The following is a 26642-nucleotide window of genomic DNA, read 5'->3' as shown; positions in this document are numbered from 1 at the left end:
ACCCCTAATGTACTAATGTATAACATAAGAAGCAGAAAAGAAACATTTATAATGCGCACACAGCTTTATTTTCTCATATAACCTCAATACGCTCTCAAGGGATTTTACCAAAGTCGTTTATCTTGGCACGAGGGTCAAATTTTTTTTACCCCCCCCCCTCCCCCCCACACACACACACGAGGTTAGAGTTAGACATGAGGTCGGTTTTTAATGTGGGGTGAGGGGAAACCAGCTCCCCAAAAAGAGGCACTCTGGTTAGCAACAAAAATTTTAAATGTACCAGTCATGAAGGATTTCTCCTCCATTACCCGAGACCAAAGAATGATCTTGGCCCGAAGGCAAAAGAAGTTTATAAATATTTTAAATAAAATGGAGTTATTTCCCTTGATTATAAATGCAATGCTGATTGCAATGACGTCATTCCTTGGTTACGGAATCGTATACAAACACTACGTATATGTCTCCGAGACAAGCACCTGTTTTCTTTGTCAGTTTCCAAAGAACTTCGAAACATAAGAATAATTGAAAGAAAAAATGCCTGCTGGAAGAGATGCTGTTCTTAACAGATCAATATCAGAAAAGATCGAAGAATTAAAGGCTAAAAAGTCTCTATTAGGTAAGAAATTAAAAATGTTTTATTTGTCGTTTTAATAAATATCATTTTTTTTTTTAAGGGTTGATATGTTGTGAAACAAATAAAGGCGTTTGTATAGATTAACGACCTTTTAAACCAACGCATTTCAGGTGAAAACATTATTACGTACTTACGTGTCATGTCGAAATTAGTATAAATTACCAAAATTACAAAAAATTATCCAGAAAAAAAAATAATTACAAGAAAAAAAAAGAAGAATTTATCTAATCCTCGAGTTCAATCGTATGTTTTAATACGGAAGAGTTGTGCGACCAATTATTATTTTTTTTTTTTTTTACAAAGCAGTCACCTCTTATTAAGGCCCAGATGCCATTCAAGGATAAGGGTTAATGAGTGTATGGTAGTTATTGGAACAATAGCGTAATAATTGCTAGTAGTGAAAATTTGGTAAATTTTTTTTTTTACAAAAGAATCACCACTTATCAAGGCCCCGAGGCCACTCGAGGATAAGGATTAAAGCGTGTACAGTGGTCAAAAGGACAATATCATAGTAATCGTTAGAAGTGTAAATTTGGTAAATTGGATTACTTAAGGGGAACGGCTCATCAAGAACTTGTTTACATTGGACTTGAAGACGGCCATATTATAGTCAGCTGGAAAGCAGGTAAGCGGAAGAGAGTTCCACAGGTGTGCATTTCTTAGAAAGAAGCTTTGTTCATGGAATCTACGTTTAGGTTTAGGCACAGATAAAGAGTGTGGGAAAATTATTGATAGTGTTTACAGCCAATCCGTTGTTTCTCGTGAATGTTTGGCAAGGGGGGAACCATAGATTAGAGCTCGAACGGGCACTTGGCATGACAATAACAATAAAACAGAGACAGACTCGCAACGTCTCTTCTGTGAGAAAGAGGTTGCGGGGAAGAGAAAAGAGCATCCTCCACTAGGCTACGAAGTCTATTCTGAACTCTGTCAAGGCAGGATAAGGTTTTCCTAGTAGCTCCTGCCCAAATGTGACAGCAATACTCCATCTTTGGACGTACCTGGCTCTTATATAGGTAGTTCTCTACCTATATAATATATATTGCATCAAACAGGTAGATATCTACTAGATCGATAGAAGGATCCCATCATTTTTCCAGCAGAGTTGACAACAGATTTGATGTACATATTCCATTTTAGATCAGGAGTAAAGGTCAAGTCCAGAAGCTTGTCAAAGTATGGAGCCTTCCCAAGACAAAAGCCATTCATTTCAGTTGATGCGAGATGGGGATCAGAGCGTTGATGATGCAAAGATAGAAACTTGGTTTTAGATTTTTTTTTTTTTTTTTTTTTTTTACACAGTGATCACCGCTTATCAAGGCCCGGAAGCCACTCAGGGATAAGGGTTATTGTAAGTACATCACGTTAGTGGGGAGATTTTATGAAGTGTTTAATTAGGGGGGCGGTTCATTAGGAATTTGTTAACATTAGACTTGAAGACATCCAAGTTGTAGTCCGGAGGGAAGCAGGCAGACGGAACAGAGTTCCACAGGCGTGCAGTTCTAAGAAAGAAGCTTTGCTCATGAAATCCGCGTTTTGATTTAGGCACAGATATAGAGTGGGGGAAATTTTTCACAGTGGATTCAGCTAGACGGGTGTTTTTCGTGAAAGATTGGCGAGGGGGGACCAGGGATTGGAGTTCAGACGAGCACCTGCCATGAAAATAACGATAAAACAAGGATAGGCTCGCAACGTCTCTTCTGTGGGAGAGGGGTTGCAGGGTAGAGAAAAGGGCATCCCCCACTAAACCACGAAGTCTATTTTGTACTCTGTCAAGGCATGATAGGCTGTTTTTGGCAGCTCCTGCCCAGATATGGCAACAGTATTCCATCCTTGGCCGTACTTGGCTTTTATATAGATAGAGAATTGCATCAGTAGTGAGATATCTTCTGGAGCGGTAGAAGGATCCCATCACCAAGATGCATTAAAAGTAACCAACCACCTCTTTCCCCATTGTATCACTGCTCAAGATCAGAGGAGAGATAATCAGAGAGAACTTGGTCATTTACAGCCTTTAATGTGCTGCCATGGATGGTAGTGTCATCAGCAAAAATGATCTAAGAGTGTGATTTGGAAGATCATTAATGTAGATGAGGAAGAGAGTTGGACCCAGGATGGACCCCTGAGGGACTCCAACATTAATACTATGAGCTTCTGATTTCTGCCCATCAACCACTACTCTTATGAACCTATCAGAGAGAAATGATTTAATAATTGAAAAGACATTTCCAGCTATACCATAGCTAGAGATCTTGTGAAGTAGACCTTTATGCCATACCTTATCAAAGGCCTTTGATATGTCAAGAGCAATTGCCCTAGGAAGGAAGCCTCCATAGAGTTTCGCTAATCCCATGAGAAAAAATACTTAGTGAAAAATTGGTGCTCCCAAAGTGAATGTTTTACTGTTTCAGTAAGTGCTGGAAACATAAAATGCTAGCAGGCTGCCCGGGTGTTGCCCGGTCATAAAATGCGCATAAATATTAATTAATTAATTTAATTAATACAGAATTCTTATTTATTATTATTATTATTTTTTTTTAATTTACATTTTCACCCCAAACAAGGCACATTGCCACTTTGGTGTAAGGGTCTACTATCTGGGACGTAAACTACTGGGATGCTATGTAGGGAGTTGGGTAGCAAGATGTCAGTTCACGTTACACTTGAACTTCTGCATGTCAGTACAGTTGGGGAAGCAGGAACCCGGAATGGAATTCCAAAGTCTAGCAGTTTTGAGAAAGAAACTACTGGAGTAGAAAGCTCTCTTACATCTAGGGATCTCTACTGTGAAGGGGTGGGATTTAGCTGCTTGTCGGGTTTGTCGAAGGTATTTACATCATGGGGGCACAAGTGCTTGCAGTTCGTCAGAGCATTCACCATTAAAATACTTGTAGAACAGGCAGAGGGATGCAACATTTCATTGGTGGGACAGAGGCTGAAGCTTAGATGACAGTTAAGGATCTATCAAGTTGGAGACTCTCTTTTGGACCCTGTCTAGGAGCGAGAGACTAGCAGCAGATGCACCAGCCCAAATATGACAACAATACTCCATACATGGTGAATGGTGGCCTTATAGAGGTACAGGATACTTTCGGGCGGTAGTAACTTTCTAGCACGGTAGAGAGAGCATACCTTCCTCGCAGCGGTCCTGGCAATGCTCTCAATGTAATTGTTCCAATTCCTGCGAATGTTAGGCCGAGAAGTTTAAAAGAAGTACTTTCAGATAAACAGAAATACCGGAGGTATTAAATGTAATGCTAAACTCCTTTAAAAAATAAAAACGAAGTAAAAAAAAAAACAGAAAGAAACTGAGACATGTGTTAAGTATGATTACCATTAGGCCAGCTTGACACCATCTTTAAAAGGTGTTTTCAAACCTACTTATTCTTAACATAAAGAATCTGTCATGTGAATCATTCACACATGTGCATTTATAAAACAGTTGATGATGACCCCCCTCCCCAGGTACTAATTTTTTAATTTTGACCCCTTAGCAGCCCTTTTTTTCCGGATAAAAACAGATTAAAAAGTTTTCCACGTGTCTGAATACCCTATATACCAAATTTCATGTCATATTGATCAAAAAAATTTGTTGAGTATATAGGTTGAAAAGTGTCCTCACACGCATACATTCTCACTTTTATAGATATAATAGATAGAAACGTATTCCCGGTTTGTAGGGATCTAAGAATGAAAATAATAAAACTCTCAACCGGATGTTGACTCGTCAGCTATTACATACAAAGTGTACAAAAGCGTCTCTGTGCATCGGATCCACGCACTTTTCCGCCGAGAAGAAGAAAAATAGTAGAAACTAGCATGGGTGCCCGGCGTTGCTCGGGTATTTAGAGGTGTATGTTGAGCAAAAAAAAAAAAAAAAGCAGTCAATTTTAAAAACTTTGACCCCTATTATGACCCCTTAAAATTTATTATTTTGAGCTCAAATCAAGTTATTAAGTTAGATCCATGTCCAAGGAACCTATATCTAAAATTTCAAGTGTGTAGAACCAAAATTGTCGGAGGAGTTTGGTAGAGTTCTCAAAGGTCAAATCCTTGAACTTTGACCCCTTAACAGCCAAATTTCTGGCCGAAAACCGATCACATCGATTTTCCCAAATCTCAGTACCCTGCATATCAAATTTTGAGTCTGTAGACTAAAAATTGACAGAGTTATTGCGTAGGGAAATGTACACACACAGACAGACAGACAGACACTTTCACTTTTATAGATATACTAGCAGGGGTGCCCGGCGTTGCTCGGGTGTTTGGAGGTGTATGCTGTGCAAAAAAAGCAAAAAAACAAAAAAAATGGTCAATTTTTAAAAACTTTGACCCCTATTATGACCCCTTAAAATTTATTGTTTCGGGCTCAAATCACTTTATTAAGTTAGATCCATGTTCAAGGAACCTATATCTAAAATTTCAAGTGTCTTAAAGGTCAAATTGTTGAAATTTGACCCCTTAACAACCAAATGTCTGGCTGACATCCGTCACATCGATTTTCCCAAATCTCAGTACCCGGTTCAAATTTCGAGTCTATAGACTAAAAATTGACAGAGTTATTGCGTAGGGAAATGTACACAGACAGACAGACACACAGACACACAGACAGACAGACAGACAGACAGACACGTTCACTTTTATAGATATATAGATAGATAGATTAATCTGACCAATGGGAAGCATGAACCAGTTAGGAGAACCGAGGGACAGAAGGAAAGAGAATAAAAGAAAACAAGACAGGCAAAGCGTCAAGATCGTGGATTTTATCGTTTTTGTTCCCTGCCCTGCAGAACATGAATGAGTTTTACAATGGGAGAGGGAAAAGGGTTACAGTATTAATGTTTGGTACATTTTGAGTTAGGAAGCCAGACAAGAAATGGAGGAGATAGAAAGACAAAGAGGAAATGGGGGGGGGGGTGCTGTTGTTTTTTTGATTTTTGTTTTTTGATTTTTGTTTTGCAGAACACAATTAAGTTTTGCAAAAGGAAGTAGAAAAACAAAAAGCATCAATGTTAGTTGCTTTTCGTCTCAAGAAGCCAACATTTTTTTTTTTGTATTCAGTCCCCAGCTACGAGTTAACTCATAGCCAATATCTTCAGACAGCCTGGTCTGATATTTTCTATCTTACCTTTCCTTCCTTCTTCCTAAACTTTTTTTTTTTTTCTAGATGGAGATCGGAAAGCCTACGAGGAAACATCCCAAACACTGATCCAGAAAAACAAAGAACGGATAAGAACTTTACGGAAAGACAACAAAGAACTCCGCCAAAAACTCAGAGATTTACATTCGGTATCAAACAAAACTTTCTTTATCCTTTTATATATATATATATATATATATATATATATATATATATATATATATATATATATATATATATATAAAAGAAAGAGTAAATTTTACACACAAACAAAAAAATTCATTAACGTTTCAAAATTCAGTCTAACAATAAATGTAATTGTAAATTTTCCCTATCAGTTTTAATTCCTTTTCTCATATATATATATATGAGTAAATGGTAGTTTGCTTGAAGCATTGCTGGTAAAGGAATATATGGAAGTTTTAAAAGCCAAAAGTAATGCGGACAGGACCGGAATCATGAGAGTAAAGAAAAGAAAAACAAACAAACAAATAGACTTTATATACATCGGACATAACAACAACTTTTTCCGCATTGCTTTTGGCTTTTAAAACTTGCATATATATATATATATATATATATATATATATATATATATATATATGAAATTTATTTATACAAACATTGATGGCTACATATGTGCATACATGTTTCTGTAATTACCCGCGTTGGGGGATTACATCTTCAGGCCAAGAATTATCGTCGAGAACTGATATTTCAAACAAAAACATTTTCTTATTTCGTTTACAAAGTTAGAATGTAACATGGGTGGGGGTTATGAGCGGGGAGAGGACAAGTGAGGTCTTTGAAGATAATAAACATCTTTTTTATTTCCCTTTTTTTTTTTATATTCCCTTTATAAGTTTATCTATCCCATCTTTTGGTTTTTATGGCATAAGGTACTTGAGAATTTAGTATTTTTGTCTTGCGGTTCTGTAAATTAAAAACATTTCTTATGACCATTGAGTACTGACCCGTGTCGTTCAATCCACACACACACACACACACACACACACACACACACACACACACACTAGAAGCAAACATACGCATATACCTATACTCAGGAGCGGATATACACTGTTCGTTGTATTTTACTCACACACACGCACTGAAAACAGGCCATAACTGTAACGACACAAGAATAAAATTAAAATAAATTAAATATATAAATAAATAAAACAAAATAAAATAAAATAAAAATAAAAAAAATAAAAAAAACAACAAACAAACAAATAAATAAAAATAAACATAAAACCCCGAAAGTTATCAAACTCCTCATGCATACATATATATATAAATACACGTATAAACACCCACACCTTGATACACCCGAGCATATATACACATACACACATATACACATACATAGACATATAATGCTCACATACAGTTATAACATGTTTACATCTATACCTACATACGCAGTTATATCAATGCACAGACCCTCAAACACAGACATCCATGTACACACCTGGATACCATACATCATGACTGTTATTATATCAAAACTAATATTAATTCCACTAACAATCCTAATAATAATAATTCTTATAATATTGATAATACTAATGACACCACCAATATCAACAATAATAACAATAATGAGACTGTCGATTGGGAACCCCAAAACCCGTGGACACTAACCGGACACACACCCCAACAAAACACACACATATATATATATATATATATATATATATATATATATATATATATATATATATATATATATATATATATATATGTATTTTGTTGGGGCGTGTGTCCGGTTAGTGTCCACGGGTTTTGGGGTTCCCAATCGACAGTCTCATATATATATGAGACTGTTGATATGATATATGTTTATATATATATATATATATATATATATATATATATATATATATATATATAAACACACACATATATACACATACATACACACATACATGTACACACACACACGCACACGCACACCAGCATACACACACAGTCAGACCATCCGCAGGCGCAGACACATATCCCCAACCACACGTGTCCCCAAATCTCCACAGACATATATGAGACACATATACATATAGACACCAACATATATATATATATATATATATATATATATATATGTATACAAACAGAATTCTAAATCTTTTCGAAAATAAGGGTTGTTGCCTGATGAGGTCTCTAGTAAGTAAATAGTAGTAGACCGAAACATGCTCATGACTGTGTAGCAACAAACTACTGCTTATGTAAAGACAAATGTAACCTGCTCTACTTCTGTATTGAGCACTCTTGTATGAACCTCGTTATATTTCACTGGTTACCCTACCTTTGGAAAATAGCTAAAAAATATATATATATATATATAAAATAAAAATTACAATTGAATTTACAAAATGATCCAAGATTGTAAAACTAAAGTATATTATAAATATTAAAAAATTAATATTTATAAAGTAATCTCAACCAGATGTAAAAGCTCGATAAAACCAAATAGGAGATAGAGCTTATAATAAGATCTTTGATTTACTTGTAGTTTCATCAAATACTTTAGTTGCAAAATCCGATCCCGCATTTTGCTAATTCCTACCCTCTGATGAGAAGGAAAGTATTTCTTTGAAACTCCGCGGATTAAGGACTATCCACTTATCAAGTGTTTCCTTTTCAGATTAAATATGTTTTTAACTCTTTGTTAAATGTTTTTTTAACATGTTTTATTAACTTTTTGTTCTTATATATATATATATATATATATATATATATATATATATATATATATATATATATATATAAATAAGGTGGTGGTCACTAACGATGTGTATTTTTTGACATTATTTTATTATTCCGTGTCTTGGTTTTTCATTGAAAATTATGTTTAGATCATTGTAATAATGTTTTTAAATCATTGAAATTGTTTTTAACGCGTTTCAGACGTTCTGTGAAGCGCCCTCTTCAGAAAGTATTTAAAATGATTAGAATATAATCAAGAGGTGTTAAAAATGAAAATAACATTTTCGTAGTTCATTTGAAATGTTCCAAGAGGTGGAAACATGTGTACACGATTCTACTTTTCATTCGTATGTTCCATATACACACACACACACACACACACACACACACACACACACACACACACACACACACACACACACACACACACACACACACACACACACACATATGCGTATATATATGCATGTATGTATATATGTATGTATCTCTTTATCAAATTTTATGTGGATACATAATATATATATACATATATATATATATGTGTGTGTGTGTGTGTGTGTGTGTACGGACAAAAAAATGTTTCTAAGATAAGACTGGTTTTGTCTGCTTAACAACCATAATAATTTCAATAATAATACTATTATTAATAATCGATAACATTTTTTTCACATATTTTTCAATTTTTCTTTAAATATTTTCTTTCAATTAAAAAAAAAATTTTTTTTCATGTTTTTTTTTTTTTTACAGAAAGACGAAGCTGTGATAAATAAAGCATTAAAAGACAAACCAGTCGAAAGAGCTTCTCTTAAGAACAAAACAGGACAGGTAAGTCTTTTTTATTCCATGGCCCCAAAATAAAAGAGTCTCCAATGTAATAGGTCTCAATCTAATAGGTAACAAAACAATAAATTAACTGACAACTAAATATAATCTTTACTTAGCAAAAAAAACATTCAGCATAAACAAAAAACAAAAAATTATTTTTATTTAACTTGACTAAGGGAAGTGGATGAGGGAGGGGGAGAAATCATTTCTCTCTGATAGGCTCATAAGAGTAGTGGTCGATGGACAAAAATCAGAAGCCTGGAGTCCCTCAAGGGTCAATCCTGGGCTCAACTCTCTTCCTGATCTACATCAATGATCTCCCTAAACACATACTTAAATCATTCGTTGACATCTATGCTGATGACACGACCATCTACGGCAACACTTCAAAGGCTGTAAATGACAAAGTTCTCTCTGATTCTCTCTCCTCTGATCTCGAGCGCGTGGTTCAGTGGGGGAAGACGTGACTGGTTACCTTTAATGCATCTAAAACCAAACTCCTATCTTTACATCATCAACGCTCTGATCCCCATCTGGCATCAATTGAAATGGATTGATCTCGTCTAGGAGAAGCCCCGTGTTTTGACAAGCTTCTAGGTTTGTCCTTTACTTTTGATCTGAAATGGAACATGTACATCAAGTCTGTTGCCAAGGTCGCTGGAAAGATGGTGGGATCCTTCTACCGCTCCAAAAGATATCTAACTACTGATGCAATTCTCTATCTATATAAAAGCCAAGTACGTCCAAGGATGGAATACTGCTGCCATATCTGGGCAGGAGCTGCTAAAAACAGCCTATCTTGCCATGAAAATAATGTGGCCCTCAGTTGAAACCACACCATCCATCCAGCCATCCTGGCCGCAGTCGAAATTGAACTCACTACATAAGTTTGTAGTGCAATTCAAATCTTTTCGGTAGCTGAATATTTGATGGTTTTTATTTTAATGCTTTTGATTCAAAAACTTTATTTTCTCACACAAAAAAGTTTTTTAAAAAATCTATAAATATGAAAGCGAAAATGTATGTATGTGTGTTCGCTTTTTCTGTGTGTCTACAAAAGGCTTCTTTCAGAGAAGCGGTTGCTCGCTTCACAACTTTTTAAAACTTCTTATATCACATATAAATCATAATACCTCACAGTTAACATAGAAGCTCGCCTGTGTATTTAATTTGCTCGATTTCGGGAAGATAAATATTCAATATTTGTCGCTCGCCGCATGTGGGTTAGTCTTTTTCCTATAACATCTTGGGGGGAAAAAAAGCGTTCAGCAGTAAATGAAATCCCGCAGTCAAACTTGACCTCATTAACTCATTAAAACGAGCACCTGCTAAATCCAAGTAATTAAATAAATTCAAACGTGTTTCCGTAAGCATGTTGCGGTGTGTCAATAGTTAACGTCGCCTGTTTTTTTTTCACAACTTTGCCTCAAGGGTTCGGGTTCAATCCTCATACTTACTTTTTTTTTAACACCCCCACACACCTCCAAACACCCGGGCAACGCCGGGTACCCCTCGCTAGTGTATAATAAAACAAAATTACGCATTCTTCTATAAGTGATTGTTTTAAATTTATGAATATTTATTTACTTTTTATTTGTTTCTCATAAGCATTCATATGTTGCTACACATTCATGAGTATGTTTCGGTCTGCTAGTTACAGGTAACTGGAGACCTCTTCAGGCGATATTGCTTATACAAAATGTTGTGGTGTAAATGTTGAAAGGAACGACGAGAAGACTCGGAAACAATGAAATGAATAACTTATTAACAGAAAATACAGACAAGTATGTTAGTTGAGTGGGAACTATCATATTCCAAAAATCACATAAATTGGTCAAGTAGTTTTAATTCTTATAAAGAAAATCATTTTTAAACAATTAGTGGGAATTCGTAGGCATTGCAACATAAATTTCGCAAGTTTGAATTATTGTTGAGTTACCTCCTTTTATAAATTTTTTTTTCACATTGTTATTGAAATAGGCATTCGTTATTCGTTAAATTTGATTTTCTTATTAAAAAAAAAATGTTGCGAAGGGAATAATGAGAAAACTTGGGAAACAGTGAAATGAAAATACAGACCCGTCGGGTTAGTTGAGTGGGAACTCCGCTCAACTGAAGGACAAGTAATTGTACAACTCTCTCCCGCTTAAGATGTGTTTTTACGGTAATCGCGACAAAATAACAATTTTATAATAAAATATTTAGAGATTTATAAAGAATCGGAATCAGTAATTGTACCAGAATCGAGAAGAATATTGGAATCGTCCAATCGAGCCAAAAAGACAATTGAAACCACTTTAAATATTGTAACATTTATTCAAATAATTATTTTTATATTCTATATATAATAATAGGATAGCGTGTGTGTTATTTATTTATTTTGCGTGTCACGATTACATCCGAGTGACTGTCATTTAATTGTTATGGACTTCCATTTCTTGTAATAATTTTACCAAGAATTCTTCATAAATTTTGGTTTCGGTTTGGATTATAGCTTAAGGAACTCCAGTTATATATATTATATATATATATACTAGCAAAACTCATTCATGTTCTGCAGGGCAGAGAACAAAAACAATAAAATCGAGCCAAAAAGACAATTGGAACCGCTTTAAATATTGGAATAGTCCAATCACTATTAAGAGCTAAAAAGACAATTGAAACAACTTTAAATATTGGAATCGTCCAATCGAGCCAAAAAGACAATTGAAACCGCTTTAAATATTGGAATCGTCCAATCACTATTAAGAGCTAAAAAGACAATTGAAACCACTTTAAATATTGGAGTCGTCCAATCACTATTAAGAGCCAAAAAGACAATTGGAACCGCTTTAAATATTGGAATCGTCCAATCACTATTAAGAGCCAAAAAGACAATTGAAACAACTTTAAATAGAAAGCACAATTACATATTCTTTTTCGCCAACTCAATATTGTAACCTTTATTCAAATAATTATTTTTTTACTCTATATATGATAATAGGATAGCACGTGTGTTATTTATTTTGTGTGTCACGCTTACATCCGGGTGACTGTCGTTTAATTATTATGGACTTCAATTTCTTGTAATAATTTTACCAAGAATTCTTCATAAGTTTTGGTTTCAGTTTTGAATATAGCTGACGGCATTCTAGCTTTTTATAAATAACTTTACCAAGAATTCTTCATGAATTTTGGCTTCGGTTTGGATCATAGCTGAAGGAACTCAAGTTATATATATATATATATATATATATATATATATATATATATATATATATATAAAATAAAAATTACAATTAAATTTACCAAAATGATCCAAGATGGTAAAATTAAAGTATATTATAAATATTAAAGAATTAATATTTATAAAGTTATCGCAGCCAGATGTAAAAGCTCGATAAAACCAAATAGGAGATAGAGCTTATAATACGAGCAAACAGTTAATGTTAAAAAACATTTTGAAAAAGAGTTAAAAGCATATTTAATCTGAAAAGGAAAGATAAGTGGATAATTTAATTGCTATGGACTTCCATTTCTTGTAATAAATAATTTTACCAAGAATTCTTCATAAGTTTTGGTTTCGGTTTTGATAAAAGATGAAGGAACTCAAGTCATATATATATATATATATATATATATATATATATATATATATACTAGCATGAATGCCAGGCGTTGCCTGGGTGTTGGTGTATCCTGAGCAAAAAAAAAAAAATGGTAAATTATTTTTACTTTGACCCATATTATGACCCCTTAACATTTATTGTTTTGGGCTCAAATCAAGTTAAATTAGATCCATGTCCAATGAACCTATATCGAAAATTTCAAGTGTTTAGACCCAAAATGTGAATGAGTCCCCTGTGGAATTTCCACAGGTCCCGTTAGTTATTATAATTATATTTTTTATTTTCTATTTCTTTCTTTCCAGGAAGCTATCACTGTCTTGGACCACAAGGTTTCCGATGGAATGAAACAGCTAAATTCCTTAAAGCACCAGGTGGTCCTAAAAACTAAGCAATTGGAAGAATTAAAAACCAAACTCGATCTTCAAGCAAAAAATGCATCACTAGCCCGATCGACTGACAAGGGGGAGTCACCAGAGGCGCAGGTCTAATGAAAAGACATTTTTCAATTATTCATCTTATGTATGGGTCATCGGTTACCCGATTAGGGTATCTTTTTTTTTTAGTTACATTTTCACCCCAAAAAAGGCACAGTGCCACTATGATGTAGGGGACTACTATCTGGGAAATAAATTACAGGGATACTATGTAGGGAGTTGAGCAGCAAGATGTCTGTTTACATTACACTTGAAATTTTGCATGTCAGTACAGTTGGGGAAGCAGGGACCCGGAAGGGAATTCCGAAGTCTAGCAGTTCTGGGGAAGAAACTATTAGAGTAGAAAGCTCTCTATCATCTAGAGATCTGTGCCTTGTTTGGGGGCGAAAATGTAATAAAAAAAATATATACATATTATTTTTTTTTTTTAAATTCTTATGTCATTATTATTCAAAATTTAAGTCTTTTGCTAAAATATTCAGTTTTAAATTTCGTTTTAGTTTCACTCAGTTTCTGTTTTTACATAAAACTAAAAACTTATTTTTATAATTTTATAAACACACTAGCAATGGGTGCCCGGCGTTGCCCGGGTATTTGGAGGTGTATGCTGAGCAAAAAAAAAAACAAAAAAAAAACGGTAATTTTTAAAAACTTTGACCCCTATTATGACCCCGTAACATTTATTGTTTTGGGCTCAAATCAGGTTATTAAGTTAGATCCATGTCCAAGGAACCAATATCTAAAATGTCAAGTGTTTAGACCCAAAATTATCGGAGGAGTTTGGTAGAGTTCTCAAAGGTCAAATCGTTGAACTTTGACCCCTTAACAGCCAAATTTTGGATCGAAACCCGATCACATAGATTTTCCCAAATCTCAGTACCCTGTATATCAAATTTCGAGTTTGTAGACTAAAAATTGATAGAGTTATTGCGTATGGGAAATGTACACACACACACACACACACACACACACACACACACACACACACACAGACACGTTCACTTTTATAGATATATAGATATTTATTATAAAATTTCAAATAAACAAAACTAAAAATTGCAAATAAAAACTAATTGCGTTATTTCATCTGTGCAATTTCATTATTTTTTATTGTATACGTTCCAATAATGACCTTTTCATATTTTATTTCAATAAATCGCATCAAAATACAAATATATTTATATCAAATCCGTTGCTCCTTCCGCTTCTTGTAAAATTGGTTATCTCTATTGCTCTAAACACTTTCTCTCACTCTAGCCTATTCTCTATCTCTACACGTCTACTATCAGATCATGTATGGAGTATTATTGTCATATTTGGACTAATTAATATCTGTCCCATTTGAAGGTTCTTGATAAGTTGTAGAAACTTACCTGCAATTTAATTGGCTCCAACCTATCTTATTCTCTGCAACCTTTCTCTCACAGACGTGATGTTGTTAACCTCAGTCTTTTCTATAAATGTTGTTATAGTGTTTGTTCTTCAGAATTGTCTATTCTCTTAATCCTTTGTTGCAGCTCGTTTGACTTGTTGGTCTAGTGGTCTTCATCAATGCGCTGTTTTTATACCTCATTGTAATTTCTTTATCAGAACAGCAAGATTGTGGAACTCTCTTCCTGCTGACTGTTTTCCCTCTACTTTTAACCTTGGTCTCTTCAGTACTAAGATCAATAGGCATCTGCCATCAGACCATGTTGGGCTGGTGAATCTGTGTCCATTTTGAAGGTTCTTGATAAATTGCATAAACGTATCTGTAATTTGATTGGACCCACCCTTTCTTCTTCACTGCATCTTCACTCTCACAGCCGTGATGTTGCTAGTCTCAGTCTTTTCTACAAATACTATTATGACATGTGTTTCTCAGAATTGTCTGATTTATTCCCTGCTTCCTTTGTTCCAGCTCGTTTGACTCGTTGGTCTAGTGGTCTCCATCAATTCATTGTTTTAATATCTCATTATAATACAGCTTCCTATTCTAGTAGCTTCTTTCCAAGGACTGCAAAAGTTGTGGAACTCTCTTCCTGCTCACTGTTTTCTTTCTGCCTACAGCCTTCGTTAAAAATTACACAGATTAACAGAAGATTAAATTTTCCTCCATTTGGTAACAGTTTTTTGTTGTAATTTTTTTCACCTCGTTTTTTTTTTGGTTTGTCTTGTTAACTATACTGCCCAATTGCCTCAATAACTCTTTTGCAGACAATAAGGTACTTTGAAAATATTTTTCTTTTACTATGGAGGCACCACTTATCAAGGCTAAAAGGCTACTCGAGGATAAGAGTCAATGAATGTCAGGTAGATGGTAAGACAAGGTCGCGGGTTGAAATTGGGCAGAATTTGATTATTTAAAAGAGTGTCTCAACAATAACTTGTTTACATTGGACTTGAAAACAACCATGTCATAGTCAGCCAGGAAGCAATCCTGCAATATTGTGTTTTAATCCTTTTTTAATTTTATGAATTTTTATTATAATAAATACCCACCTCTCCTTTTACAGCGGATCAGGTACCTTGAAAATAGCTGCGACAAAGCTCAATTAAAGATTCACGAAGCAGTTCATTTACGGCAAACGTATGATCAGATCCTCGATAAACTCAAAGAGGTAAGAAGTATCTTTGAATTTAAATCTTGACATCTAAAACTTTAGTAAACTCCACTTGCTGAACACGTGTGTATCGTTAGGGCCCCATCGTTAGTGCCACTCTTCTAAACTAAGAATTTAAATCAAAATCCGATTATGTAATCTTGACTTGTGGAACACATGTGTGTGTCGTTAGGGCCCCATCATTAGTGTCACTTCTAAGCTAAGTCATCCATCAAGATCATTCACCAATGACTGCTTTGGTTCATCGCTTGGTGCAACGTTGTAGGAACAAACAAACAAAAATAAATAAATCCAAACAATAAATGCTCCTTGTTTTTTTTTTTTCTTTTACTGTTCATTTTTTTTTTTTTTTTTTTTTTACACAGTGATCACCACTTATCAAGGCCCGGAAGCCACTCAGGGATAAGGGTTATTGCAAGTACATTAAGTTAGTGAGGAGATTTGCTGATGTGTTTACTTAAGGGGGCGGTTCATTAGGAATTTGTTAACATTGGACTTGAAGACATCCAAATTGTAGTCCAGAGGGAAGCAGGCAGACGGAACAGAGTTCCACAGGCATGCAGTTCTAAGAAAGAAGCTTTGTTCATGGAATCCGCGTTTTGATTTAGGCACAGATATAGAGTGGGGGAAATTTTTCACAGTGGATTCAGCTAGACGGGTGTTTCTCGTGAAAGATTGGCGAGGGGGGACCAGAGATTGGAGTTCAGACGAGCATCTGCCATGGAAATAACGATAAAACAAGGACAGGCTCGCAACGTCTCTTCTGTGGAAGAGAGGTTGCAGGGTAGAGAAAAGAGCATCCCCCACTAAGCCACGAAGTCTATTTTGTACTCTGTCAAGGCAGGATAATCTACTTCTAGCAGCTCCTACCAAGATGTGGCAGTAGTACTCCATCCTTGGATGTACTTGTCTTTTATATAGCTAAAGAATTTTTCATCTGCCATGAGATTAAAAAAAACCCTGTCCTCTCAACACCAGCTTAAAAGTCTCTCACCTTCACAACAGGCAACATGTCCGTCTCATTTGGACGCACTTTTCTTCTCCTTAAACCATGTGCTGTCCTTTTTTCTTTTTCTTGCGTTCAATTAGTTCGGCAACTAACCTGTCATTTAGTTCTAATTAGTTTCCAATTTACGCTTACTTCCTGTTGAAGGTGGTGTTCATTTACGATCCTCGTTTTTACTTTTATCGATTTCCCAGATAACCAGTTTGTTTACAGTCCAATATCTGAACAATAGACAAATGTTCCATTATTTATTTTTAAGAAATAAAGCTTCCTTATAGATGTCTTAGTCCCTTTTAATCCCTCATCCCATCTTACTTCTCTGCATCTCTCTACCTTTCCCACTGGCCTATACTTACCATGACTTACTTGAATATACAAACCAAACAACATAAATATACAAACATTAACAAATCATAATGCTAAAACGGCAGCTGCCATGAGATTAACAAATCCCTGCCCTCTCGACACCAGCTTAAAAGTCTCTCGCCTCCAAAATGGTCCACACGTCCATCTCATTTGGACGCACTTTTCTTCTCCCTAGACCATGTACTGTCCTTTTTTCTTACTAGTCTCTCACTCCTAGACAAGGTTCAAAAGAGAGTCGGCAACCTAATAGATCCTGAACTGTCATCTAAGCTTCAGCCTCTGTCCCATCGACGAAATGTAGCATCCCTCTGCCTGTTCTACAAGAACTTAAACGGTGAATGCTCCGACGAACTGCAAGCACTTGTACCCCCTCGACGTAAATACCCACAACAAACCCAGCAAGCAGCAAAATCCCACCTCTTCACAGTTGAGATCCCTAGATGTAAGAGAGCCTTCTACTCCAGTAGTTTCTTCCCCAGTACCGCTAGACTTTCGAATTCCCTTCCGGGTTCCTGCTTCCCCAACTGTACTGACATGCAGAAGTTCAAGTGTAGCATGAACCGACATCTTGCTGCCCAACTCCCTACATAGTACCCCTGTAGCTTATGTCCCTGATAGTAGCCCCCTACATTAAAGTGGCAATGTGCCTTGTTTGGGGTGAAAATGTAATAAAAAAAATTTCCGGAAGATTACCCAATTCTTGTGCAAGTGGATACCTTCGTGTTATTTAAAATTTCTCGTCTTTATTTCTTCTCTATCTCTCTCCAAGAAATATATGCAAGAGACGTAAGCAATTCAGTTTGGTTGTATTTTTATTTTAGGATTCCTTGACTTGGCCGTTAGTTCTTGAAGGGCTGGAGAAAGGCATCAAGCAGTGTCAATCCGAGCTTGAAGAACTGAGAGGCATGCACAACGATGCACAGTTGTCAAAAGAGAACGCGTTGAGAGACCTCAAGATGCAGGAGGATATAATCGCAGAGGAGCGGAAGAAACGCGAACTTGCGCTGCAGGAAAAAAGAAAAGAAGCCGAAGAGAAGAAGATGCTGCACGATCGAATTGAAAGACGCTATAATGTACGTAAACAAATTACTTAGAAATTTTTTTGCTTTTTTTTTTTTGATATATGCTGATTTTTTAAAACTATTTATTTATTTTAAGTGATCTAAAAAATAAATTTTCTAACCCTAACCTTAATCTAAATCTGTCACACCTACTTACATCAAATTAATTAAATAAGCACATGATTTGGAAAAGATTTTGATAAATGAAGATTTAAATGTCGCTACTTAATTTCACTTAATTTCATCGAGTAGTTTTTGTTTTACAGCAAAAAAACAATTTGTTATGATACCGAGCAAAAGGTTCGATTTTTAGGAAGAAAAACTAGTTATTAAAGATGGGGAGGGAGTGTCGGCGCTTTACATGAAGTTATCTCCCCGTGGCGTTTATAAATACCAAACAAAATTGAAAAAAAAAAATAACAAGATGTTTGCCTTCAACGCGCTCTCATAAAAACGTGTTTTTTCCGCTGTAAAAAAAAAAAATACTCGATCAAATTAAGTGAAAATATTTTTCGGAGATCTTCAGTCCAAAACGGATACGTACAATATAACCTTTTTTTTCTTCGATATTTTCATTTTTTAATGTCTTGATTAAACTGTACAAGTACCTAAATGTCTTTTCTTTTTAGCATTTCTGAGGATCAAACATCATGCAAAAAAAAAAATGTTTTTTAACGTTGATATAAGTAAGTCAGTTCCTTTAACGCATTAAGGTAGGTTTGGTTTTAGTCCGTTCAGGTATTGTCGACAGCGTGGCATCGTTGGGAGGAAATAGGGTGAGATGGCCAGAGGACTCGCTTGACATAAAAGCTTGCACTTCCGGATAGAGACTGATATAACTAGAAACATGACTGAAAATAGAATAAAAAGAGGAAAAAGTATTTAATTTTTTATTTGAAATTATATATACGACATTTAAAATTACATGTTTATATGTGTTAAATACGATAAAGAAAACGGACTTTTTAAATAGCTCAACCTAACAGAATCGTAGTAAATAAATGAAAAAAAAAATGATTAAAAACTAAGTAAATAAACTTAAAAAATGATTTGTTCAAAAATTGATTTGTTCAAAAAATTGATTAGTTAAAAAATTGATTAGTAAAAAAAATGATTTGTTCAAAAATTGATTAGTTAAAAAATTGATTAGTTAAAAATTGATTAGATAAAAAATTTATTAGTTAAAAAAATTGATTAGTTAAAAAATTGATGAGTTAAAAAATTTATTAATTAAAAAATTTATTAGTTAAAAAATTTATTAGTTAAAAATTGATTAGTTAAAAATTGATTAGTTAAAACATTGATTAGTTAAAAAAATGATTAGTTAAAAGATTGATTTGTTCAAAAATTGATTTGTTCAAAAATTGCTTAGTTAAAAAATTGCTTAGTTAAAAAATTGATTAGTTAAAAATTGATTAGTTAAAAAATTGATTAGTTAAAAAATTGATTAGTTAAAAAATTGATTAGTTAAAAAATTGATTAGTTAAAAAATTTATTAGTTAAAAAATTGCTTCTTTAACTTTAATTTTGTTTTTGGAGGGGGAGGGTATCCTTTACCGAATCTGTTCTGGCTTTGTGACCTAGTTGCACTGAGCAACGTCATCCACTAATATATATATATATATATATATATATATATATATATATATATATATATATATATATATATATATTTCTGTAGAAATATATTTTTCTTATTATATATCAATCCTTATATAAGAAGTTCAAAGTGATTACAGAGCAATATAGAGAATAAATGATAAAAATTTATATTCCAAAATTCATGATGTTGGCCATCTTATAATTTATTCCTTTAAATCAGTTGATTTATACAATTCTTGACGGATACTGGTCAACATCATTAATGTTAGAATATAACTTTTTGTCATTTATATGTTAAAGCTCGACTGAACACTGTGAATAAATAACTACAACACAAAATTAAAGTAGAACAGATATTTTGAAAAAGAAATTTTCCAACCCCAACCTTAATCTGAATCTGCCACACCTAGCAACATCAAATTAACTAAATAAGTGTTACCTTTTCGTGTAAGTATAAAAATAGAGAGATTTAGTTAAAATGAAAATAAAATAGCAATAGACGAAATTCGAACCTCGTAATTTAGGTTTAGAAATAGATTACGTGTGAGAATTAGAAAAAGGAATGTAAAGCAAACAATTGTTTAGAATATAGATAAAATATTTCAAGAAAAGAATGTGCACTGTCAATTTTGTTATGAAAATTCAATTGAAAGAATGCAGCTATAAGATAATGTTTTTAACATATTGGAAAAATAGGTTACTGAGTATAGGTTAACATTCCTTTTGTAGAAAAAGGAAAAGTTTTGGACACGCATGTCCAGAACACGTGAAAGAAGGCACATGTTTTAACATGTGTATGACGTCACGGAAAATAGAAAGTTCTAGGGATAGAGAAAAAACTTGAGAGTAAAAGAAGATAGAAACTGGGAGAAACAGAGAGAGTCCGAACGTCTAGAAGCGAGACGATCACTTTTAAACTTAATATGTGAAGCTTTGAATTCTTGATGATGGAAATCACGGCCGGTCGTGTGAAGAATAAACTCATCTGTATTTTTGTAGAACGTCGTCTTGTGTTTGTGATTCCTACAAAAAGGTAAATTGTATTGTTATTATATGTCTGTGTTATAAAATGTTGTGACATCAACATCATCATGTCTACACAATGTCTGAACAGTGAACACTATCTCATCATTCAAAGAGTTTCCCCTTCTCCTTCTCTTCCATTCTACACATAAAAAGTATGAACATTTAATATATAAGAATAATAACATAAACAATCTCTCTTACAACAACATCTCTCTCTCTCTCTCTCTCTCTCTCTCTCTCTCTTTTAATAAAACCCCTATATATAACATAAGAACAGGATCTGGAAAAGATTTAAATACAATTAATTCTTCAATTTACCTGTGTTTAACAACTGTAGTTTAATTTGTTTTGTTTAGGAGGAGGGTATTCTTTACTGGATCTGTTCTGGCTTTGTGACCTAGTTCCACTGGGCAACGCCGGTACATGGGTCCCGTTAGTATATATATATATATATATATATATATATATATATGTATATGTATGTGTATATATATATATATATATATATATATATATATATGTATATGTATGTATATATATATATATATATATATATATATATGTATGTATATGTATGTATATATATATATATATAAAAGCGAAAATGTATGTATGTGTGTTTGCTTTTTCTGTATGTCTACAAAAGGCTTTTTTCAGAGAAGCGGTCGGTCGGTTCACAACTTTTTAAAACTTTTTATATAGCACGCCTGTCTATTTAATTTGCTCGATTTGGGGGAGATAAATATTCAACATTTGTCGCTCGCTACATGTGGGTTAGTCTTTTTCCTATAACATCTTGGGAAAATAAAAATAAAAAAAAAAAGCGTTCCGCAGTAAATGAAATACTATCCTGCAGTCAAACTTGACCTCATTAACCCATTACAACGGGCACCTGCCAAATCCAAGTAATTAAATAAATTTAAACGTGTTTCCGTTAGCATCTCGCGGTAGGGCAATGGTTAACATCGCACGTTTTTTTTTCACACTTTAATTTACAACTTTGCCTCAACGGTTCGGGTTCGATCCTCATACTTACTTTTTTTTTAACCCCCCCCTACCCCTGGAGTTTCCACACACACCTCCAAACACCCGGGCAACACTGGATACCGCTCACTAGTACTTTCATAAATCAAAGTCCATTTTCTGTAGGCTGTTTTTGAAAAAACAATACGTAGTATGCTGCTCTCCATGTGAAGGTACCAAGTTGGTTAACGGAAAAATTATTCCCAACTCGCATTTAGGTAAAAATGCACTTTCATAAATAACTGAATTCATTCAAAATGTATCGGAAAAACAAAAACAAATAACATCTAAATAAATCGCGATACATCCAGACAGTCGAGCAAGATAAAAGGTTTAGGCTCATTACCACATGGTCTCGATTTCGAATCTTGCTATATTCAGCCACTCTGATGAGTCGCAGACGACGAAACATGTGTCAGTGGATAATTATATTTTAAAAACAATATGCATGCCGCTCCTCATGTGGGGGTACCAAGTTGGTTAAAGGGAAAATTATTCCCAACTTGCATTTAGGTAAAAATGCAGTTTCGTAAATAATTGAATTCATTCAAAAAGTATCGCAAAAACAAAAACAAATAACATCTATCTATCTATCTATCTATCTATCTATCTATAGATATAGATATATAGATATATAGATATATAATTTGAGGTTGTTATTTTCCAGAGGTAAAGTAATCAATGAACGAGATTAATACAAGAGTGTTCAATACCAAAGTAGAGCAAGGTTTACTTTTTATTTGTTTTTTTTTTTATTTTTAATTGAATTCATTCACAACGTATCGCAAAAACAAAAACAAATAACATCTCTCACACACACACACACACACACACACTATATATATATATATATATATATATATATATATATATATATATATATATATATATATATATATATGTTGAAGCTCTACTGTCTACTGAACACATAGAATGAATAACTACAACACAAAAGCAAAATCTCTGTTACCCTCCCTTTATATATACTAGTATCATAGTAACATTATAGATCTCCATAAAATCGTTTTCATCCATTTATTTCTTCATATTTTGTTCTTTTAATATGATACAATATACGAAGGGAAAGCAACAAATATTACTAGAAAAGAAAGGATTTAAAGAAATAAATGGATGAAAACGATGTTACTGCAGGGAAGCATGTGAAGCTCCTTCTTTATACACTGTGGGGGTGGTGTTGGCCCCTAACTAGAGCAGGCAATTAATCAATTTGATTAATAAAATGGGGGATTTTGCCGTTTTCGATGATGATAAAAGTATGTCTCCTGGTTAGTATATGTATATATCTATAAAAGTGAAAGTGTGTGTGTGTGTGTGTGTGTACATTTCCCTACACAATATCTCTGTCAATTTTCAGTCTACAGACTCGAAATTTGATATACAGGGTACTGAGATTTGGGAAAATCTATATGATCGGGTTTCGGCCAGAAATTTGGCTGTTAAGGGGTCAAAGTTCAACGATTTGACCTTTGAGAACTCTACCAAACTCCTCCGATAATTTTTGGGTCTAAACACTTGACATTTTAGATATAGGTTCCTTGGACATGGATCTAATTTTATAATTGATTTGAACCCACAATAATAAATGTTAAGGACTCATAATAGGGGTAAAAATTAAAAAAATTGACCGCTTTTTTTCCTTTTTTGCTTAATCTCTAAATAAAAGGGCAACGCTGGTCTTCCAGGCTAGTATATATATATATATATATATATATATATATATGTGTGTGTGTGTGAAATTAAGATTTATTGTTAATGATTTAGGAGAACGGCTGTAGTTAAGAAACGCGTTTGTAATTTACTAATAAGTGGCTAATTAATGCGAGAAATGTGATATATCTGCATTGGCGGATCAAAGAATTGACAGACGTGACATGAAACTCTAATGACACTGATCTCGACGCCATCTTGGTTTCTATCATGAAAGGATGTTTCGACTCGATGATTTTAAAAGTAGAATTGGCATAAAATAATTATTTCTTGTTTTTTATTTATTCATTTATTTTTTTTCTACAAAGAAGTCACAACTTATCAAGGCCCGGAAGCCACTCGAGGATAAGGGGGTTAATGAGTGCACAGTAGTCAGTGGGGCAATATCGACCTAATTGTTAGTAGTGGAAATTTATTAAATTTGTTAGCTTAAGGGGAACGGCTTATCGAGAACTTGTTTACATTCGACTTGAAGACGACCATATTGCAGTCAGCTGGAAAGAAGAGAAATGGAAGAGAGTTCTACAGGCGTGCAGTTCTAAGAAAGAAGCTTTGTTCATGGAATCTGCGTTTAGGTTTAAGCACAGATAAAGAGTGGGGGAAATTTTTTATAGTACTTTCAGATAGTCGAGTGTTTTTCTTGAAAGTTTGGCGAGGAGTTACTTTCACATTATGTTGATGTTATATATATATATATATATATATATATATATATATATATATATATATATATATATATATATATCCAAGGTTAAAGGTATTCAAGAGTGATAATTAATGAATTTAATGAGGTTATTAAGAGTGCTCAATAAAAGAAGAGCAAGACATCTTTTTATTAATAGAAACAAATTTATATGGTTGCGACACTGAGCATGCTAATATTTTGGATAAATGGTCGGTTAAAACCAGAAGTTCTCGACGATTTTCAAGTACGATTTGCATAAAATAACTATTTCTTCTCGGGAATATGTTAATGTTTTAAGATTGAAGATGTAAAAAAAGATGTTTCCCCAATCCAAAGTGCCTCTTTTTGGGGGCTAAAAACCGACCCATGCCATTGTAGGAAATATATTTGTTATCACAGGTGGAAAACGGTATGTTATTAATGTTTGCATCAAAATAAACGCAATAAACTTAAATTTAAAAATTAAATGTTGAAAAAATAAAGTAAAATCATGAATGTTGGCTCTTTGGCAAATAAGTAGAAACAACACAGTAATTTGGTAAAGTGTAGAATAGTTAACATTCGAGAAATTGTAAACAATAATAAAAAATCAACAAATACCTGATACCAAGTCAGCAAGTAATTGTAACAAAGGCAGTAATCCATGCATTTATCTGTAATTAATATTATAAAAGAAAAATTTTTTTAAATAATATGGAAGGCAAAAAAAAAAGTAAATAAACCCAGAAAACACAAAAAAAAACGCACAAAAAAAAAACACAGAAAAAACAAATGAAGGGATTTCTTTACATCTAAGTATTTATGTACCAAATGTACAGAAAAAAGAAAAAAAAACTGTTGGATTATGATAGTTGGCTAAAATGTAATTATATGTCTATATTGTTAATGAAGGACAGTAAGGTGGCAAAGTGTTCGTTAATGAAAGGGAATAGTTTTAATCTATTAATCCATTAATCAGTATCAGCCAATCAAAATGAGAGGAACAAGTATGGGGAGACGTTAGTATTTTTAGTATAGAAGAACGGAAGGTAAATATTAAATCAAAAAGTGAATAGATCAGTTACATAGGAAGGGGTGTAAATTTAAATACCCTGTGAGGTAAAATGTGCAGTGTAAGAGGAGAGCAGTGAGAGTAACCGACGAATAGAGAGTAAAATGGGAATTACTTCCACTGGAGGTTATGACAATGATGATGATGTCGCTCCTAGGATTAAATCTAATGTGTTAATATTACGAATTAATGTGTCTAAGATTTCGTTCTATGGTTAAATAAAGTAATGGCTAATAGTGTAAACATAATAAATTTGTATGTGGCATCTGTATTTTTGTCCACAGGGGGAAAACTGCACCTCTTTTATTATATATATATTTTTGTCCACAGGGGAAAAACTGCACCTCTTTTATTACATATATATATATATATATATATATATATATATATATATATATATATATATATATATATATATATATATATATAGTTGAGCTCCATATTTTCTTTTTCAATTTCTTTCAAATCTTTCCCGTTTTTCTTTTTGGTGTTGAGAGGTTCTGGGTCGCCTGAGGAAGTCTCTGACTGAAACAGATGGCTATTTGTAGTGACCATATATTTTGCTCTTTTTATTGAGCACTATCTAACAACCTCGTTGTCTTCATTAGTTCAGACTTCTGAACACCACAAACACACACACATATATATATATATATATATATATATATATATATATATATATATATATATATATATATATTAAATTAATATTTATTGTTACCATTTCAGTCACAACGAGCATCATTTCAACAGGATGAAATGAGCACCACGGATAAACCCACTTTGTCTGGAGAAGAACAACAGCAGAAGATCACAACATATGAAGAAGCATTCCGACGTATTAAAGAAGCCACAGGAGTCTCAGACACAATGGTAAAGTCATTGTTATATTAATATTTTCTTATAAATATAGACACTAGCAATATATATATATATATATATATATATATATATATATATATATATATATATATATATATATATATATATGTGTGTGTGTGTGTGTGTGTGTGTATATATATATATATATAATATATAATATAAATATATTATATATATATATAATATATATATAGACACTAGCAATATATATATGTATATATATATATATATATATATATAAATATATATATAT

At 33.4% G+C, this 26642-nt stretch overlaps 1 protein-coding gene across 1 annotated transcript in view; it reads left to right on the top strand.

Annotated features, from left to right (window-relative positions):
• The first annotated feature begins 411 nt into the window (after positions 1-411).
• LOC145268664 (outer dynein arm-docking complex subunit 3-like) overlaps positions 412-26642 on the top strand; it is a 40543-nt gene continuing 14312 nt past the window's right edge. Inside the window, exons 1-7 of the mRNA XM_080124151.1 lie at positions 412-616; positions 5805-5926; positions 9237-9314; positions 13225-13404; positions 15852-15956; positions 18153-18404; positions 26237-26380. Of these exons, the coding sequence (XP_079980277.1) occupies positions 535-616; positions 5805-5926; positions 9237-9314; positions 13225-13404; positions 15852-15956; positions 18153-18404; positions 26237-26380 (963 nt within the window). The 5' untranslated portion in view covers positions 412-534. The remainder of the gene's footprint in view (positions 617-5804; positions 5927-9236; positions 9315-13224; positions 13405-15851; positions 15957-18152; positions 18405-26236; positions 26381-26642) is intronic.

This window comes from Euprymna scolopes, chromosome 44 (genome assembly GCF_053919585.1).
Source record: "Euprymna scolopes isolate OS-2025 chromosome 44, ASM5391958v1, whole genome shotgun sequence".
Classification (NCBI taxonomy): Eukaryota; Metazoa; Mollusca; class Cephalopoda; order Sepiida; family Sepiolidae; genus Euprymna; species Euprymna scolopes.
The sequence above is the reverse complement of the archived record's forward strand: the minus strand, read 5'-3'. Positions and strand labels throughout refer to the sequence as shown.